Genomic DNA, 21,514 nt, shown 5'->3' on the forward strand with positions numbered 1-21,514 from the left:
ATTTTTTTAGAAAACTATTTTATATTTAAACCCATTGGGGTATTATTATTATTTTTTTATTGCATTAAAAAAAATCTAGTCTAGAATATCAGACCTAGAGGAGCTTTTAACTTTGTTGATAGTGTACATACCTGTGGGAAAATGATTGAAAGAAAAGGAAGATCTAAAGCTATTTCTGTTTGTTTACGCAAGCCATAGGAATATTGTGTTTTGCTTTTTTTCCTCAGTTGAAACAGCTCTGAATGACTTCCCTTGCCTGGGTCTGTGGCGTAACCCCCTCTTAGCAGTTCCTATCAAATAGGATTTTTGTTGTTTGTGAATCAGCACCAACATCCAGGCCCTATTCTTAGGAGCTCAGTGTCAGTAGTGTTCTAGTCTTTAGTTACCCAGAAAGTTAAGCTTTTCTAATACATATTACAACTCAAGGTAATTGTCCTTATCTTTCTTGGAATGTTTTTATTTCTTTGAGGCTGTGAGCAGTCAGTAGAGATAAAGAACAAACTGTAGGAGTGAAAAGGTAGCTACAGCACCTGTCATAGTGTGTGTGTTGCTATTGGTAGCCTATATTAAACTTGAGTCTTTGAGGATAGTTATCTTTGCAGTGTTGACTTACTCATTTGATCAGTGGACTAAGACATCAGATATTGGATGTAAGTGGGAGAGTCAATTCTTAGGTAGGTTGATAAGAAGTCTGAGGTCTCCGAGGAGGGGAAAGGAGTCTGGGGCTCTTGAGGAAGAGATAGGGTTCTGAAGTTCTCAAGGAGGAGAAAAGGACAAACGTTTTTTCTTTACACCCAGAGCTGATGATTGCACAACAAAACAACTCATCTTGCTCACGGATATGTTTTCCCTTAAACTCTGTTCAATTCAGCCGCTCAGTCATGTCCGACTCTTTGGGACCCCATGGACTGCTGCACACCAGGCTTCCCTGTCCATCACCAACTCCCAGAGCTTGCTCAAACTCATGTCCATCAAGTTGGTGATGCCGTCCAACCATCTCATCCTCTGTCATCCCCTTTTCTTCCTGTCTTCTATCTTTCCCAGCAGGGAAAGTTATCAGGGTCTTTTCCAGTGAGTCAGTTCTTCTCATCAGGTGGCCAAAGTATTGGAGTTTCACTTTCAGCATCAGTCATTCCAATGAATATTCGGGACTGATTTCCTTTAGGATGGACTGGTTGGATCTCCTTGCAGTCCAAGGGACTCTCTAGAGTCTTCTCCAACACCACAGTTCAAAAGCATCAATTCTTCAGCTCTCAGCTTTCTTTATAGTCCAACTCTCACATCCATACATGACTACTGGAAAAACCACAGCTTTGACTAGACAGACCTTTGTTGGCAAAATAATGTCTCTAGGTTTGTCATAGCTTTTCTTCCAAGGACCAAGCATCTTTTAATTTCATGGCTACAGTCACCATCTGCAGTGATTTTGGAACCCCATAATATAAAAGTCTCTCACTGTTTCCATTGTTTCCCCATCTATTTGCCATGAAGTGATGGGACCAGATGCCATGATCTTAGTTTTCTGAATGTTGAGCTTTAAGCCAATTTTTCACTCTCCTCTTTCACTCTCATCAAGAGGCTCTTTAGTTCCTCTTCACTTTCTGCCATAAGGGTGGTGTCATCTGCATATCTGAGGTTATTGATATTTCTTTCAGCAATCTTGATTCTTGCTTGTGCTTCATCCAGCCCAGTGATCCTCATCATGTACTCTGCATATAAGTTAAATAAGCAGGGTAACAATATTCCCAATTTGGAACGAGTCTGTTCCATGTCTGGTTCTAACTGTTACTTCTTGACCTGCATGCAGATTTCTCAGGAGGCAGGTAAGGTGGTCTGGTATTCCTATCTCTTTAAGAATTTTCCACAGTTTGTTGTGATCTATACAGTCAAAGGCTTTGGCGTAATCAATAAAGCAGAAGTAGATGTTTTGCTGGAATTTTCTTGCTTTTTCTATGATCCAACAGATTTTGGCAATTTGATCTCTGGTTCCTCTGCCTTTTCTAAATCCAGCTTGCACATCTGGAAGTTCACCGTTCATGTACTGTTGAAGCCTTGCTTGGAGAATTTTGAGCATTACTTAGCTAGCATGTGAGATGCAATTGTGTGGTGGTTTGAACATTCTTTGGCATTGCCTTTCTTTGGGATTGGAATGAAAACTGACCTTTTCCAGGCCTGTGGCCACTGCTGCATTTTCCAAATTTGCTGGCATATTGAGTGCAGCACTTTGACAGCATCATCTTTCAGGATTTGAAATATCTCAACTGGAATTCCATCACCTCCACTCGCTTTGTTCATAGTGATGCTTCCTAAGGCCCATTTGACTTCGCATTCCAGGATGTCTAGCTCTGGGAGATTGATCACACCATCGTGGTTATCTGGATCATGGAGATCTTTTTTGTACAGTTCTTCTGTGTATTCTTGCAACTTCTTAATATCTTCAGCTTCTGTTAGGTCCATACCATTTCTGTCCTTTATTGAGCCCATCTTCGTATGAAATGTTCCCTTGGTGTCTCTAATTTTCTTGAAGAGATCTCTAGTCTTTCCCATTCTGTTTTTTTCCTCTATTTCTTTGTATTGACACTGAGGAAGATTTTTTTTTTTAATCCTTGTTATTCTTGGGAACTTTTGAAAGTGACAAATAGATTCAAGGGATTAGATCTGACAGATCGAGTGCCTGAAGAACTATGGAAAGAGGTTTGAGACATTGTACAGGAAGCTGTGATCAAGCAAAGTGACCATCAAGTAGTGACCATCCCCAAGAAAAAGAAATGCAAAAAGGCAAAATGGTCTGGTGGATGTAAGGCGTCTGAGGATGCCTTACAAATAGCTGAGAAAAGAAGAGAAGTGAAAGGCAAAGGAGAAAAGGAAGAACCTTGCAATTCTTTGGAACTCTGCATTCAAATGGGTATATCTTTCCTTTTCTATTGTTAGTTCTAATCCTGTTATCTTAAAATGTATATGGAAGTGGGTCTGGTAAGACCTTTACAACCTTGAGACATTCTTTTGATTTACTGTAATAACCAATTGAAAAAGTATATAGCTCCCTTGCTAAGACTAGTGAGGGGGGGCACTCTCTGTCCCCCTTCTGATGTCTATGTCAGAAGCTTTTTCTTTCCCTTTTTATGCTTTAATAAAACTCTGCTACACAAAAGCTCTTGAGTGATCAAGCCTGGTCCCGTAGCTACATCTTCTTCGGTGATCCCGAATCTGACATCATTTACCATAAGCTATCAAAAGTAAATGCCAGGTGTCTGCAATGGTAGTCAGTGGGCAGGGAAGACTTCCTGGGGCTCAAGGATTGGATGTATCAAACTTTAGCCCTGTGAAACTGACATGTGAAACAGTGTCATGTACTTTCCCACTCTGATGCAACTTGATGGTATTTGTTTAGATGAATGCTTCAGGAGAATGTGCTAAAAAGAGGTACCACCTGCTACACATTGTAAATCCTTTGTGTGTGTCAGTAGTGCCTGATATAAGGCTTTAGTTTCTCTGTGGACTTTGCAAGTCAGGAAATTTTGATACCTGTAAGAACTTTGAAGCCAGAGTGATAGCTCTGTGTTACATTTAATGGTCTATTTTTAAAAATTGGGTTTATACAGAAAATGGTCTTACATAGGTTCTCTACCTCCCAGTGGGAAGGCAGGGATTGACAGAGATTAGAAGGAATGGAGCAATAGTTACGACTAATTTCCCAGCAGGAACTATTTTGTTGTTAAAAAAAATGAACATGGTTTGTTAGTGAGCCATAAGTGTGTAGACCCAAGACCTGAAAATGGACAATTTGTGAGAACCTGTATGTTACTGTTATGTTGAAAGTAGTTATTATTCTGATCATTTGAACATTTATATCTCTTGACCTTGCAACTATTTATTTTAATATCTCAAAGTCAGCTCAGCGTTAGCATTTATAAAACCGAGGTCATTGTCTTTCTCAGAAACCTACTCCTATTTTCTAGCTTACTAAATGGTACCACTTCCTCAAGACAGAAAACTTTGTTATCCTTGTTACCTTTCTCTGCCTCATTCCAGCTCCTTTATATTGTACTCTGCGTCTGCTGCTGCTGCTGCCAAGTCGCGTCAGTCATGTCCTACTCTGTGCGACCCCATAGACGGCAGCCCAACAGGCTCCTCTGTCCCTGGGATTCTCGGCAAGAATACTGGAATGGGTTGCCATTTCCTTCTCCAATGCATGAAAGTGAAGTCACTCAGTCGTGTCCGACTCTTAGCGACCCCATGGACTGCAGTCTACCAGGCTCCTCTGTCCACCGGATTTTCCAGGCAAGAGTACTGGAGTAGGGTGCCATCGCCTTCTCCATACTCTACCTCTAAATAGCACCAATTCCCTCTTGTTTCTACAAGCACTTGTATGCCTAAATGGTCCAAGCTGTTGTAATCTGTTGGCTCTGCTACTCCTGTAACTTCTAACTAGTCTTTGTCTAGCATTGCTTACCCTCCCGTACATGGACCCATCATAAAATAGCCAGAAGAAGCTTTTTAAAGTACAGATTTGATTATTTGATGTTTATTTAAATTCATTTAGTGTGTATTTGTATTACTCTTAGGAGTAATAGTCTTAGGATCACATCTGAAACTCTTGACGTGGCCCATGAAACTCTGTACAATCCTGTTCCTATTTTTGTCTCTATATACAGTGTGTTCTCTGTGCCTGGAGTGATCTTTTCTTCATATATACCTCCTACTTAGTCTCAGCTTACATCTCACTTCCTTATGAAAGGCTTTTCTGATCTCATCCATACCTGGCTGTCCCTAGGCTAAGTTGGGTTTTCCATGATGTACTTTGATTAAACCCTCTACTTTTCCTTCATAGTTCTCACAGAAATTGTAGATGAAGAATTATTTGTCTTTCATCTCTCAGTGGATTGTCTATTAGTCTGGTTAGGTTGCCATAACAAAATACCATAGGCTGAGGGCTTAAACAACAGAAATTTATTTTCTCATAGTTCTGGAGGCTAGATGTCCAGGATCACAGTGCCGGCCTGGTTGGTTTCTAAAGAGAACTGTCTTCCTGGCTTGCAGATAAAAAGCCATTTTCTTACTGTTCTCACTTTATGCTTACATGGCCTTTCCTTTATGTGTGTATGTGTGTGTATGTGTATAAGGGTGGGGAGTGTAGAGAAAGGGAAAGATCAAGGATCAAGTTCTTCCTCTTCTTATAAGGTCTCCAGGCCTGTTGGATTAGGCCCCCCCTGTTCTTATGAACTCATTTAACTGTAATTACCTCCTGAAGATACTATCTCCAAGTAGAGTCAGTCATTGGGGAATTAGAGCTTCAAAATAGGAATTTTGGGTGAGGGACACAATTCAGATCATAGCAAATGGTAAGCTCCATCAGGTCAGGATCACATTTATGTGACCTAGGACAAGAATATAAGTGGAGATAGAAATGTAAAAGAGTTTTAAGTAAAGCTAATAAACTGTAAAATAAAATATGTTTTATCCTTCTATCTTGAGAAATATAGTTTCATAATAACAAATTACAGAAAAGTATGAAACTATTGTTTTTTTAAGGTGTTAAATATTTTATTAATTTTAATTTAATATTATTATTTTTAATAATGAGTACCAGGCACATGTTGTGGCCACTTCAGAAGAGAAGTGAAAAAAAGACAAATTTGTATGTAGTAAAGAAATATTGAAAAAATTTATAAGTGGTTACAAACCTGGATACTTCTGTGGGCAGAAGGGAAGCCAGTTGAAACTATACTATACAGAGCTTATTTGCATTTCTATAGAAAGGAACTATTTTGTATTGCTGTCACTTATCTGTAATTTAGAGAGTTGTAAAATAGCACAAAGACAATAAAAGGCTAGAATCAAATAATTTAATCTCTAAACAATGCATAGTTTTCAATCTGAAGATTATTACTGTTTTTTTTTCTTTACTTACACCAAGTTTTCTCACTTTCTCTCACTCTTGATTAAACCAGTCTCAAATACTATTCCTGATCATAAAACAAGGTTGGTCTCATTAAATATAGCCTAGTTTTTTACACAGGGATAGCAATAAGGTTAATTTCCTGTTTGGCCTTCTTAAATTTGCTTTGCTGGGAATTTTATAAAGAATCTCAGATTGAACTTTTAAAAAGCCGCTGTTATTTGTATTTCGAGGCTAGAGAGCCAAGCTTAAGAAATTCTTTATCAGATTCATCTGTAATACCTATGAATTTGGGTGGATTCTTCTTTTTTTCAAGGTCCTTAAAAATGTCTTAAGGGTCTTGGGTCTGCCAGGAAGTGACCTGCTGGACCCTGTAAAACCAGGCCCGTTTTCCTTATAGCATTTATGTATTGAGTCAAAAATTCAACCATAGTTCTTTAAAAGTGGCCTGTTTTACCTGATTAAATAAGTATCATTCTCAAATATGACATTTTAGGTAAACTCTTAGTTGCATAACCATTTATTACAATTATGTTTTAAGGGAATTCAGTAAGTAAATTTAGTAAGACTTTCTCAAATCTCACTGGAGTCAGTGAGACTCAGATACAATTCAGAAATGTTTCCTTTTACAAAAGCAAATTATTAAGAATTTAGATAGATTAAGAAGAAAGAGTAGGCTTCCTTATATACCCAGAAAATAGGCCTTAAGACAATATTCCAAACAAACTACGGTCATCCCTCATTAGTTCATTCAGCCTTAATGTAATTTCATTTCACTAGATTTTAGATTAGTAGTCTGCTTCTTGACTAAAAAGAGTTACGGAAATTCTGACTCAGTCCACTGCAATGGTCTGAAAGTTTTCCACAAGTGACAGCATCAGAAACCTGTACCCAAAGAGTCTGTTCTTTAAAGTGTCGATAGTTTGAAATACCTACTACAGTCCTTTTCCAAGGAACTCTGAAACAATTCTTTGTTGAAAACACAGACTTTGGCTTTTAGTTGATTGTAAAGCCTTGAACCTAGCATCAGTGTAAAAAATAAAAAAATCTCTTGGTCAATGACAGCTGTGGTCAGTTTATTATTGACAGTTTTTAAATGTGAATGGAGTGATGAGAGTTTATAACAAGAACAGTCCAACTAACAGGGGAATTAAGTTGTTTCTGTAGCATACAAAATAAGAATCATAAGATCAACTCAAAAAAAATTTTAGCGAACTGTCTCTAGGGGTAGTTTTTTCAAAGAAGACAGTGGATATTACATCTGATTTATAAAATATGAATGAACATAGATTTTACAGAGGAAAAATTCTTGGTATATAATATGTAATAATCTTTTGACACAGAACATGCCAGGATTAAACTACAGATATCAAGTAAAAAGATTTAGTAAGACTGCAATAAATGGTAGACATTTATCAGTATACATTTATAAAATTCCATTGGCCTAGAAGAAGCTAGATTTAGATTTTTAAAGTAAGGCTGTTAGCACATAACTTTTTAAGTGATAACTGAAATTAAGACTGAAAAAACTAAACTATTATTTCCTAAAATCTAGCAAAACACTGTGAGGACTCATAGACAGGAATACATTATGGGATAAATGCATGCTCAGTCACTCAGTTGTGTCTGACTCTTTGTGACCCCATGGACTGTAGCCCACCAGGCTTCTCTGTCCATGGGGTTTTCCAGGCAAGAATACAGGAATGGATTGCCATTTCCGACTCTAGGTTATGAGATAAAAGGGAATTGACAAATCTCTAGAAACTCCCCATAATTATACAGTTTCTGGAATATTTATATTCATAGCATTTTAGCTGTATAAATTTAAACTAGGGAAAACTGAGCCTCTTTTCTGATTTGACAGCTTTTTCCATTAAACTCATCAATAGTAAAATGTCAAATAAACTAAATAAAAGGTAACACAATTTTGAATAACCTCAGCTTTTCCATAAGGAACCTTATTTTGTTTCTTTTCTTAAATAATTAAGGACATAATAAGTCAACATAAAGTGAAGGAAGTTATTTTATTAAGGTATAAAATATTTGCTATCTGGGCACATTACACAGGAAAAAAGAATAAACTTTAATAAGGTAGGTGAAAGCAATAAACAGTAAGCCAAGGAAACTGGCGCATCAAAATTGGGCAAAAGTTGCTAAAAATTTAACCAGTTCATAGCTTTTCAGATTCATTTCATGGTATTTATAAGCCACAGGAAACAAAAGTCACTTTCCCAATTTTGTTCTCTTTTGTATTCTGGAACATATTCACACTTTACTTGAGGACGGTTCTTAGGGGGTTGTCAAATCAGATTTAATTCTATAGTAATACTAAAATGATAGTAATATGTAATGTGTTTATCATTGCTGTCTTCAAATGAATCAATAAATAACACATTATTAAAATGTCTGAGAGGTAATTAGATTTAGATGAAGTCCTGAGGGTGCCCTTATAAGGAATTAGTGTCCTTATAAGAAGAGAGAGAGAGACAGAGAGTACGTGGCTCTCCCCTTCCACTGCCAGCCCCCTACTTCATTCCCTTCTCTTGCTCTCTCCCATGAGGACACAGTGAGAAGGTGACTGCTGGTTGTAAGTCAGGAAGTGAGCCCTACAAGGAACCAGATCTGCTAGCATCTTTTTTGTTTTATTTGTTTATTTTGGCTGCTCTGGCTGCTGCATAAAGGCTTTCTCTAGTTGCGGCAAGTGGAGGCTCTGTGGGCTGGCTTCTCATTGCAGTGGCTTCTTGTTGCAGGGCACAGACTTTAGGGTGAGCTGGCTTCTATAGTTGCGGTGCATGGGCTTAGTTGCTCTGTGGAATGTAGAATCTTACTGAATCAGAGATCAAACTCATGTCCCCTGTATTAGAATCTTCAAATCTGCTAGCATTTTGATCTTGGACTTCCCAGCCTCCAGACTGTGAGAAATAAATGTCTGTTGTGTAAGCTAAACACACACACAGATACAAAACCTTGCAGTTTTCATTTGTAGTGCAGTTATTATTGATAGTTATAACTCATACAAATAAGCTCTTTGGGTGTCCCCAAAAAGTTTTGCTTGATGAATTTTGAGAAATATATATGAAACCATACAACTCAAATTGGGACTTGGTTGCATGGCCAGGACTCAAATCCAGCCAGAACCTAAACTGGTACTTGAACCCATTGTCTTTTAATTGAGATCAAATACTCACGTACCAAATATCAAGACTTCATGAAGTTCAGGTTATTTATGTCTCATTGCAAAAAGAATTCAGTGAGAGACAATGATAGGTAAGAAGTAGATTTACTTAGAGAGTATATGCATTTCATAGACAGAATGTAGTCCATCTCTAAAGGTAAGAGCTGGCCCTACGTCATAGGATTATCTTGGAAAATGAGAGTGGCCATGGGAGAAACACGTTCCATACAGAGTGTGGGCCATCTCAGAAGGCAAGAGGCCCTGAAACATGGCAGAGTTAGTTTTTATGGGCTGGGTAATTTCATAGGCTAACGAGTGGGAGGATTATTTCCACTATTTTGAAGAAGGGGCAGAGGTTTACAGGAATTGGACCCTGCCCACTTTTTGGCCTTTTTATTGTTGGCCTTGAAACTGCCATGGTGCTAGCAGGTGTGTCATTTAGCGTATGTTAATGTATTATGACCTTCATTGGAGGGACTGATGCTAAAGCTGAAACTGCAATACTTTGGCCAGCTCATGCGACGAGTTGACTCACTGGAAAAGACTCTGATGCTGGGAAAGGTTGGGGGCGGGAGGAAAAGGGGACGACGGAGAATGAGATGGCTGGATGGCATCACCGACTCTGTGGACATGAGTTTGAGTGTACTCCGGGACTTGGTGATGGACAGGGAGGCCTGGCGTGCTGTGATTCATGGGGTCGCGGAGAGTCGGACACGACTGAGCGACTGAACTGAACTGAACTGAACTGAATGTATTATGATGAGCGTATAGTGAAGCTCAAGGTCTAGTGGAAGTTGAACTTCTGCCATCTTTGACCTAATCAGTTCTAACCATTTTTTCCTGTCTTCAAGGGCTATGTCGTTCTTTTACAATAAGACTGTGAAAAAAGAATGTAAAGTGTGTTTTTATTTTATGTTGATTATGTATTGGATTGATATTGTGAATGTCAGTTCAGTTCAGTTGCTCAGTCTTGTCCTACTCTTTGGGACCCCATGGACTACAGCACGCCAGGCTTCTCTGTTCATCACCAACTCCTGGAGCTTGCTGAAACTCAAGTCCATCAAGTCGGTGATGCCATCCAGCCATCTCATCCTCTATCATTCCCTTCTCCCACCTTCAATCTTTCGCAGCATCAGGGTCTTTTCCAGTGAGTCAGTTCTTCTCATCAGGTGGCCAAAGTATTGGAGCTTCAGCTTCATCATCAGTCCTTCGAATGAATATTCAGAATTGATTTCCCTCAGGATTGACTGATTTGATCTCCTTGCATTCCAAGGACTCTCAAGAGTTTTCTCCAACACCGCAGTTCAGAAGCATCAATTTTTTGGCGCTCAACTTTCTTTATGGTCCAACTGTCACATCCATACATGACTACTGGAAAGACCATAGCTTTGATTGACTGTATGGACCTTTGTCAGCAAAGTGATGTTTCTGCTTTTTAATAAGCTGTCTAGGTTTGTCATAGCTTTTCTTCCAAGGAGCAGGTGATTTATTGTGAATAATAAAAGACGCTTGCTATAGTATATTGTGAATATACTAAGTTAAATATATTAAAAATTGTGTTATTTTGACAATACCAGCTTCATAAACTTTCTTGAGTCATTTTGTTTTCAGATTAAAAAACCATTTTTTTATTTGGCTGCACCAGGTCTTAGTTTATAGCATACAGGACCTTTGATCTTTTTTTGTTGCATGCAGTATCTTTACGGCAGTATCATGTGGCATGAAGGGTCTAGTTCCCTGACCAGGGATCGAACCCAGGCCCCCTTATTGGGAGCTCAGAGTTTTAGCCACTGCACCACCAGGGAATTCCTTCGATTTTTTTTTTCCCCCTTAAATTAGAGGGTATTTGTTCTGCTACAGTAGTAAAAATTGGAATTGGTAAAAAAAAAAAAATTCTTAAAGCAGTACATGGATTTAGAAGTGAACCAGGAGCTCCACATGTCAAACTTTGTAATGGAGTCTCATGATAAATTATTCTTGTCACAGAAGATATTACACAATATTTTAACATCACCTTATAAGTTGCTATCACTTATGTTGCAATTTCGCCATCCCTTAAAACAATAGCTAGGCAGTCATAGAACATGTTTTAACATCTCCTTTAATGTTTTCAGTGCTGGGATATCAAGAAAACCCAAAATAGCAGTATGTTCAGACTAACTTTGAACTGTGGTGGTCCTAATAAAGTAGTCGATGAAAATTTATTGGTGAATCTGCGTCATAGTCATGTGTGGTGAACAAACTCTAAGGTGGCCCCCATGGTCTCCTCTTCCTATTAATATTTTTGTGTAATCCTATTCCCTTTGAGTATGGCAGTACCTGAAACTTGCTTCTAACCAATGAAAGAGTAAAAGTGATAAGATGTCATTCATGTGTCTATATTATGGTATATAAGACTTTGTCTAAGTTAGTAGACTCACCATAGAAACTGTCTTTCTGGCTTCTTGAAGTAGGCAGCCATGTTGGGAAAACCCATGTGGCACAGAATGATGGTAGCTTCTAGGAGCTGAGGTTGGCTTTCAGTTGATATCCAGTGAGCAGCTCCGGCCTCAGTCCCGTAGTCACAAGGAAATAAATTTGGCTAACTACCTGATTGAACTTAGAAGTGGATTCCTCCTTAGCCAAGCCACTGTATAAGAATGCCGGGGGTGACACAGCTTATCTAGGTCCTCTGCTTAGGCATTGTGAGACCCTAAGCACAGGACCTGGATAAGCTGTGCTTGAATTCTAGACTCATAGAAATTGAAATAGTAAATGTGTGTTGTCTTAAGTGGTTATGATTGTGATAATTTCTTATGCAATAGAAAAAGAATACATCATGCCAACTTACTTTTTCCACTTTCTTGCTTTAATTTCCTTGTATTTTACTGCAATGTTACTTTTATTGAATCTGCTATGTGAAAATTCTTTTGACTAAAATACATATTTAAAATTTTTTTAAAACATTTATTTGGCTGGATTGGGTCTTAGATGCGGCACGCAGGATTTTCCTTGCATCATGTGAGATTTTTCCTTATGGTGAGGGAACTCAGTAGTTGCAAAGTCCCAGCTTAGTTGCTCCACAACACGAGGGATCTTAGTTCCCCAACCAAGGACCAAACCCATGTCTTCAGCATTGCAAGGCAGATTCGATTCCAAGGCAAACCATTCAATATCATGGTAGTCCAAATCTATGCATCAACCAGTAATGCTGAAGAAGCTGAACGGTTCTATGAAGATCTACAAGACCTTCTAGAACTGACACCCAAAAAAGATGTCCTTTTCATTATAGGGGACTGGAATGCAAAAGTAGGAAGTCAAGAAACACCTGGAGTAACAGGCAAATTTGGCCTTGGAGTACAGAATGAAGCAGGGCAAAGGCTGATAGAGTTTTGCCAAGAGAATGCACTGGTCATAGCAAATACACTCTTCCAGCAACACAAGAGAAGACTCTACACATAGAAATCACCAGATGGTCAAAACCGAAATCAGATTGATTATATTCTTTGCAGCTGAAGATGGAGAAGCTCTATACAGTCAGCAAAAATACAACCGGGAGCTGACTGTGGCTCAGATCATGAACTCCTTATTGCCAAATTCAGACTTAAATTGAAGTAAGTAGGGAAAACCACTAGACCATTCAGGTATGACCTAAATCAAATCTCTTATGATTATACAGTGGAAGTGAGAAATAGATCCAAGGGATTAGATCTGATAGACAGAGTGCCTGACGAATATGGACAGAGGTTCGTGACATTGTACAGGAGACAGGGATCAAGACCATCCCCAAGAAAAAGAAATGCAAAAAAGAAAAGGGCTGTCTGAGGCGGCCTTACAAATAGCTGTGAAAAGAAGAAGCAGCGAAAATCAAAGGAGAAAAGGAAAGATGTGCCTGTTTGAATGCAGAGTTCCAAAGAATAACAAGGAGAGATAAGAAAGCCTTCCTCAGTGATCAGTGCAAAGAAATAGAGGGAAAAAATAGAATGGGAAAGACGAAAGATATCTTCAAGAAAATTAGAGATATCAAGGAAACATTTCATGCAAAGATGGGCTCAGTAAAGGACAGAAATGGTATGAACCTAGCAGAAGATATTAAGAAGAAGTTGCAAGAATACATAGAAGAACTATATAAAAAAGATCTTCATGACCCAGATAATCATGATGATATGATCACTCACCTAGAGCCAGACATCCTGGAATGTGAAGTTAAGTGGGCCTTAGGAAGCATCACTACAAACAAAGCTATTGGAAGTGATGGAATTCCAGTTGAGCTATTTCAGATCCTAAAAGATGATGCTGTGAAAGTGCTGTACTCAACATGCCAGCAAATTTGGAAACCTCAGCAGTGGCCACAGGACTGGAAAAGTTCCGTTTTCATTCCAATCCCAAAGAAAGGCAATGCCAAAGAATGTTCAAACTACTGCACAATTGAACTCATCTCACACGCTAGCAAAGTAATGCTCAAAATTCTCCAAGCCAGGCTTCAATAGTATGTGAACTGTGAACTTCCAGATGTTCAAGCTGGTTTTAGAAAAGGCAGAGGGACAAGATATCAAATTGCCAACATCCATTGGATTATCGAAAAAGTAAGAGAATTCCAGAAAAACATCTACTTCTGCTTTACTGACTATGCCAAAGCTTTTGACTGTGTGGATCACAACAAACTGTGGAAAATTCTCAAACAGATGGGAATACCAGACCACCTGACCTGCCTCCTGAGAAATTTGTATGCAGGTCAAGACGCAACAATTAGAACTGGACATAAAACAACAGAGTGGTTCCAAATTGTCAAAGGTGTAGGTGAAGGCTCTATATTGTCACCCTGCTTATTTAACTTATATTCAGAGTACATGATGAGGATTGCTAGGCTGGATGAAGCACAAGCTGGAATCAAGATTGCTGGGAGAAATATCAATAACCTCAGGTATGCAGGTGATACCACCTTTATGGCAGAAAGCGAAGAAGAACTAAAGAGCTTCTTGATGAAAGTGAAAGAGGACAGTGAGAAAGTTGGCTTAAAACTCAACATTCAGAAAACTAAGTTCATGGCATCTGGTCCCATCACTTCATGGCAAATAGATGGGAAACAGTGGAGACAGTGGCTGACTTTATTTTTTTTGGCTCCAGAATCACTGCAGATGGTGACTGCACCCATGAAATTGAAAGACGCTTGCTCCTTGGAGGGAAAGTTATGACAAACCTAGACAGCATGTTAAAAAGCAGAGACATTACTTTACCAACAAAGGTCTGTCTAGTGAAGGCTATGGTTTTTCCAGTAGTCATGTATGGATGTGAGAGTTGGACTGTAAAGAAAGGTGAGCGCCAAAGAACTGATGCTTTTGAACTGTGGTGCTGGAGAAGATTCATGAGAGTCCATTGGACTGCAAGGAAATCCAACCAGTCCATCCTAAAGGAAATCAGTCCTGAATATTCATTGGAAGGACTGATGCTGAAGCTGAAATTCCAATACTTTGCCACCTGATGGGAAGAACTGACTCATTTGAAAAGACCCTGTTGCTGGGAAAGATTGAGGGTAAGAGGAGAAGGGGGTGACAGAGGATGAGATGGTTGCATGACATCACCGACTCAATGGACATGAGTTTGAGTAAACTCCGGGAGTTGGTGATGGACAGGGAGGCCTGGCATGCTGCAGTCCATGGGGTTGCGAGGAGTCGGACACAACTGAGCGACTGAACTGAACTGAGCTGGACTTCCAAAGAAGTCCCTGGCTAAACTGTATTTAACCTTTTAACAAGTGAAAAAACCAATTAGCTAAACTAGATTTCTTTTTTTTTTTTTTGCCCTTTCCCCATCCTTTTCAAATGATAAATGTAAGTTTGTAAAAACACCGCATAATTTTCTGCTCTGTTTGTACCATTTTATACTCCTACTATCAGTGATAGTGAGAGTTCTAATTGTCCCACATCTATACCTACTCTACTTGTTATAGTAAGAATTTAAATTTTAAGACCAATCTAAGGGGGTGGGTAGTAATATCTCATTGTGATTTTAACTTGCATTTCTTAGATGAAAAATGATGTTAATGATGACATAAAGCAACCAACAATTGTAAGTAATTACTAGATTCTACTCTAAGCACTCTACATATAATCATCAAGTAGTCCTCATCACAGCTTTATGATATGCGTGCTATTATTCCATTATTATTATTGTTGTTATTATTATTAAGTAACCTGTGGTTGGGTATTAGAGAATGGAAGATCTTGAGTAGGAACTTGGAACCTCACCTTAACTGCATGGCCTCAGCTTGGGGTGGGGATAGACAGAGGCTAGTTTGCTGGATGTGGGAGTGTGGGCTTCTGTGACTGACCCTGATATCATCACGAGACTTTCCCAAAGTGGGACTCCGTACTTATTGAAAGGTGGTAGATTTCTGAGAGAGAGTTTCCATTTTTGTTATAGAGAACGGGGGATTCTGGGAAGGAACTGTGAGAGAGAAATGATTGGGCTGGTACATGGAGAGGGAAAGTGTCTGTAGCTGCCAGGTAAGGTAAGTTTGGTTGGGTAATTAGAACAGTGGCTTTCAAATCTTTTTGACTGTGACCCTCAATAATAGATTTTACACTGTAACCCATGACACGTGTTTGCACTTATAAATAATACATATTTCAATAACAGGTGTTACAAACACAAATTTCACTAAATAGTTCTTCCCCTCACTTTGTGTGAAGCACTTTGATATTTTCTTTTCTGAAAATTCTGTTTCCCTTTTAAGAAAATATTGGTCCTGACTTTCTAAACTGATTTCATGACTCACTAAAGAGTTGTGACCTGCATTTGAAAAGCACTGGTTGGAGTATGAATTAATCTTTTGGATGTTATCCTGGAAGAACAGTTTGACATGCTTTGTCATCCATATGAATGAGAGGATCTCATCCGAGTTGGCAGGTGCTCTGAAGCAGGGGACCAAGATTTTGCTTAATTTCCACTCCCTTAGCTGTCAGTGTTTAGCTCAATAATTTATTTGCTTTTGTCAGATGGTTTCTTATGTGTTTGTACTTATCTTCCCCTTTAGATTGAGAGCTTGCCCTCTTGGGAGGGCAAGACCTATGATAATAACTAATAATTCTATAGCACTTCCTCTGTGCTAGACACTTTTCTGTTTTACATATAATAATCTTCACTGCTGCTGCTGCTAAGTTGCTTTAGTCGTGTCCGACTCTGTGCGACCCCATAGACGGAAGCCCACCAGGCTCCCCCATCTCTGGGATTCTCCAGGCAAGAACACTGGAGTGGGTTGCCATTTCCTTCTCCAGTGCGTGAAAGTGAAAAGTGAAAGTGAGGTCGCTCAGTCGTGTCCAACTGAGTGACCCCATGGACTGCAGCCTACCAGGAATTTTCTAGGCAAGAGTACTAGAGTGGCTTGCCATTGCCTTCTCCTAAACAACCCACCTATTAAGTACCTTACGTATTTTCATTCTATAGGTGGGGAAATGTCAGTGACTTACCCTTCTTTACAGTACTTATGCAGCTTACCTCATATAATATCTGCCATAGAAATTATTTCATTAATAATTTATGGATGAAATTAAACTAAGTAGTTTCTAGGCCTACTTCTCTTAATTTGACTTATGGCTTTTCTTACCCGATGGTTGTTTAAGTGACTGGAGAGTAATACAAATTGAATTTAAAATGATACTGGATTTTGTTTGAAGAAGTACAGAGTTTACTTAAATTGGTTCCTGAGCCCTAGCATTACAACTCTTTTGTCCTCCTTGAGGTCTGGGCTTGAGAATGAATAGTGTTGCAGAAATGCCCACATATTCTTAGCTCATTATTTACTGATTTGGGATCCTTAATGTGCTTTGTTCCAGTCTGCTACCCACTGCAGCAGCTGTTCTAGCCTGACCCACGCCTCCTGAGTTAACAGTATTTCTGTCACAGTGTGAGTTTTCAAGTTGGTATGTGCAGTCTCTGCCAGAGTCCTCACTGTTGCCAGGCTTCAGGGCTGGAGGTTGTGACTGATGTGTGGGGGAGGGGATCTGATGCTTGTCACTGAGGAGGAACGAGGTGCTCCCTGGGACTCTGATTTGTTCCAGGCTGAGTGTGAATGATGTCAGGCAGACAGAGGACAGCTGATTCATTTGGGATCTGAGACTCCTCACTCTGCCTCACTGCTGCCTTTTGTGCTTTTAGGTTTTTTTAAGGGGGGGGTGTTGCTGAAAATCATAATTTTGAAGAAAAGTACTTTAATTTTTCTCTTAAATTTGGGAAGCCTTTGTAAGTTTCCTTTGGCTTATGCCTGCATACCTCTTGTGTGAGAGAACTTCCTGCCAAGATTCCAAGTGGGAGAGGGCAAAAGCTTGAGTAGCCAGGAAAATGATGAAACGGAGGAGAGAGAGACTGGGAGCACCATGCCTGCGGATCCAGTAAGGAGGCTGGGGTCTCTGAGTGGAAACTGGCAGGTGTCAGGAAAAGAACTAATGCCAACTAACATACCTTCATTTGCTTGGATAAAGACTCTGGTCTGGAGATGCCTGTCAGGAAGAGGGCTGGGCTGGCTTCATGAATTCAAGGTCAAAACAGTGGTCCTTGGCAGAGGTATATGGGGTTTCTAATTCTGAAAACTGAGTTAGATGTCTTTTAGAGATTCTTAGGTACTTGGGAAGCCGAGCTAACAATGAAGATTTTTTTTCCTGCCTTGCAAGCAAAAGTGTATTTAAAGTAAGTGTCAAAGCCCCAGTGGATGCGAGAAACAAATGGAAAGGAAAATATCTCCTCTTTTGACTAGAGAGGGTATTGTATTTCTGCCCTTGGCCTGTCAGCTCAGGACCTCAGATCTGCCCTTGCAGATCCAAGCCTGAGTCTTTTAGGGCGGGAATTTTATTTCTATGTTGACCAATTTAGGAGTAATACTTAGATAAGGATTTTGAAGCTGGGGAATGGAAGAAGACTTCCACTTCAGGGTAACTTTCCCAAGAGATGCTCAGGCTTCTAAAGAAGAAGAATTGAGTGAATTGATCAGAAAATTAGGGAACCAGGGAAAGGAGTGCCCTAGGGTTCATTCCCTTTCAGTGATCTGTCTTGAACAGCCTTTGCTGTAACAGGGCAGAGGGAATGCACTTCAGATTTCCTTCCGCTGAAGGGTAGTGGTTACGTGAAGACAGCATAGCTACTCAAGTAGGCAGACTTCGTCAGTGGGCTTCCTTTGGGTCTCCGCCCTTCAGTGCTAGTGGATGCTCATTGATTGAACTGATGATTCTACCAGATCTTGGGAAATCAGACTTGTTTGAAGTATAAAATTTTAAGGATTGGCACACTTTTTAAAAAAAAATGGTTTATTTCCATATTAAACCTACAAAGTAAATGACCACAATAGAGAAACTTCATCAATTAAGAAAACATAGGGATTAAAAATCATGCTCTCCAAACATTAGTGTACTACTGGTCATTTTAATCATTGTATCTGTTTTAGTGACTTTGAACTTGGATTAGGAAAACGCTCCTTGAGGATCTAGGAAGTAGTTTATCAATCTCTTCCCTTTTCAAACATTCCTTTTTAGACTGTAGCTCTAGAGTATAACCAATTTGCAGAGTGGTAATTAAGAGCAAAGAGAATGAAATTTGGTTTTCATAGATTTTTTATAATTTCTAATTATATATTCATCAGATGGCTAAGCCTCATGTGGTAAGATTTAAGACTCCAAAATTTTCTATAAGCAATGTTATTCAGGTTAACAAGAAAAGTGTACATTCTGATTAACTCTAGCGTATATGTACCGTTGACCCTGTTGTGTGTTCTGATTAGCTCCAGCTTATATGTACTGTTGACCCTTAAAACCACAGGCCCACTTACACCACAAATTTTTTCAATAAATATGTGCTACAGTACTATACAATGTATAGTTACTTGAACCTGCAGATGCAGAACCTCAGATATGGAGTGCTGACTATGAAGTTAGAGTGACAGCTGTGAAGTTATAGACAGATTTTCAGCTGCAAAGGGAGTTGGCACCTGCATTGTTCAAGTGTCAACTGTACTAGGGGACTAATTTTTTAAATTTAGATGTCATTTAGAGTTCTTTAGAAAAGTGGAAATTCTTTTTGAAAGTGAAAATTTAATATTTTTACTGATAATTTAAAAGTATATTGAAAAATTTTACCATCCTATTATATCTTCATATTTTGTACTCATCTGAGAAATATGCTGAAGCCAGCTAGAGGGATAATATATAGGAAGGTGGCGATTTCTTTTGAATATATATAATTAAATACAAGTAGAATGTCATCAAATCCAAACAGGTAGCAGTAACAATACAGGAAACTAACATCATTTAAAACAGGTGCTTATGTGATACTTAAGGTTTTTTCCTATCTTGGCAATAAGATATTGTAGTTAAATATGGTATTTGTATAGAAAGCTATACCACTGCTACACAAATTAAATGCTGTGCATCTGTCAATTATTTTTCGTCATCTGTGAAATGTCTATTATATATGATTAAGAAATAGAAATTCATATTTACCATCTCTCTGTGTTCAGTCTAATGATCTCACTTAGTCTTCTTTATGATTTAACACATTAAGATGGTTAAATTGTTTTTTGGGGAAAAAACCTGCAAAATGAAAATTTAAATAGAAGCAAAATTTGTTATATATAGTGAAATAACATTCTTTGGTATACTCAGACGAAAGTTAGTTAAACAACTTGGTATTATTTTAGATGTAATCTAACAACTTAAACTATTAAGAATCCTTTACTTTTATTGACATAACACAACATATTGTCTGTTGCTTGTTAATTGATGAATTGTAGTAAATTTACAACATTTTCACAGAAGCCAACCTAAATACTTTGAATATCCAAAGCTTAACTTTTTGGTTTTAATTCTGTGGATTAAGTTTTTGTCTCCGTGGTCATTCTGTGCCAACATTGGTACTGGGTATGATATTAATATCTGAGAATGGTTTTTGACCACTTACTTTTCTTGAGCCTCTTGCCTAAACTAACCCACTTTGAATGTTTCTTTTTGGGTGAGAAATTACCACTGACTCTGTTTTTCTCTGCTATGGTACATTGTCAGAATCTCTGCTCTTTGCCGAGGATCTGAAGTAAACCAGCATGTACTTTCTCCCACGTCGGCTCCAGCCTGGTCCCTCTCTAAAGTCCCCTTTAGTGCCGATTGTGCTCTGGCTACTTCTCCTCTTGCCTTTTTCCTGAACACACACGCCCATAGCAGTCCTGGCAGTCCCTGTTCCAGCCGCTCACTGCAGTGGAGGTAAGGAAACCTACTGTGATGAACGTGGGCCTTAGCGATTGCTTCTGGCCTTATCAGGCCAGTAAAACCTAGACCTTTCTCCTTAATAATGGGGAAAAACTGCACAAAAGAGATGGCTTGTGTGAAAGGAATTCCACAGATCTCTGTTACATGCAAAATTAGGCCGAAAGTAGTGTAGCATATCAGTAGTTAGATAATTGTGTGTCCATCTTAACCAATGGACAGCCCTGTAACCAACCCGTAGGAGAAACATAGCATGATAGAATGCTTGAGCTCTCTGAGGGTTAAATAGTCCAAACCCACATTTTACATAGAAGGAAAATGAGTCCATACTATATGCTGGGCACTTTTTTTCTCGTGAAGAACTGTGATCACAAAGGAGTAAAGTCCCTGCTCTCAGTGAGCTTAGATTCTAGTGGAGGGAGGCAAACAAATTAGTGAGTAAATATATAACAGATGGACATAAATGATACTGAGAAAATACAGCAGGATAAGGGGGATGGGGAATGTGGGATCCAGGGGTTGACATTTCATGTAAGATGGCCAGGGAGGTCCTCAACAATAAGTTGACATTTGAGAAAAGACCTGAAGTCAGTCTCAAAGCCAGAACAGTGATATCTGAAGGAAAAGCATTTCAGACAGAGGCAGCAGAAAGTGCCTAAGACCTGATCTAAGATCTTGCTCTGTGTGTTCTTTGTATAGCAGAGTCCAGTGAAGCTCGTGTGGAATGAGTTAGGTGGTGAGTGGGAAGAAATGAGGTCTGAGATGTAGTGGGGCGCCAGATAAAGTAGAGCTTTAAAACCATGATAAGGATGCTTATTCTTTTACTGAGTGAGTTGAGAAGCTATTGAATAGATTAAAGCAGAAGAACGCCATGATCCAACTCAGATGAAAAGAATCACTATCATTGTAGTTAGAAGGCTACTGGTATATTCTAGGTGAGAGACAGTGGTTTGAACTCACGATGGTGCAGGGGGTAAGAAGTGTGGATTAGGTGCAGAATCTGAGAAAATGATAAGTTAAGGATAACTGAAGATTTGGAGCTGAACAGCTAGAAAATTTTAGTTATTGTGAACTGAGACTGGGGAACTGCAAGAGATAGTTAATTAGACATTCAGTTAGAGATACCTGAGGTCTGGGCCAAAGAGATGTAATTAGAAATTGTCATCTTATAAATGAATCATTAGGTTTATGAGATTATCCAGTGAGTAGAGAAGGAGG

General features: G+C 39.0%; 1 protein-coding gene across 8 annotated transcripts in view; it reads left to right on the forward strand.

Annotated features, from left to right (window-relative positions):
* The window catches only part of MAST2 (microtubule associated serine/threonine kinase 2), a 217,028-nt gene that overhangs the window by 96,910 nt on the left and 98,604 nt on the right, over positions 1–21,514 (forward strand). Inside the window, exons 1-3 of one of the 8 annotated variants that reach the window (XM_088835263.1) lie at positions 17,067–17,443; positions 17,662–17,738; positions 20,099–20,293. The exons of 4 other annotated variants lie outside the window; for them this stretch is intronic. In XM_088835263.1, coding sequence (XP_088691389.1) covers positions 17,429–17,443; positions 17,662–17,738; positions 20,099–20,293 — 287 coding nt within the window. In that variant the 5' untranslated portion in view covers positions 17,067–17,428. Of the gene's footprint in view, positions 1–17,066; positions 17,444–17,661; positions 17,739–20,098; positions 20,294–21,514 lie in introns of those variants that run through there. 3 more of the 8 variants (XM_088835264.1, XM_055404060.2, XM_055404061.2) reach the window with 3 other exon arrangements.

This window comes from Moschus berezovskii, chromosome 4, assembly GCF_049115385.1.
Source record: "Moschus berezovskii isolate FMDL1 chromosome 4, NW_MosBer_1.0, whole genome shotgun sequence".
Taxonomy (NCBI): domain Eukaryota; kingdom Metazoa; phylum Chordata; class Mammalia; order Artiodactyla; family Moschidae; genus Moschus; species Moschus berezovskii.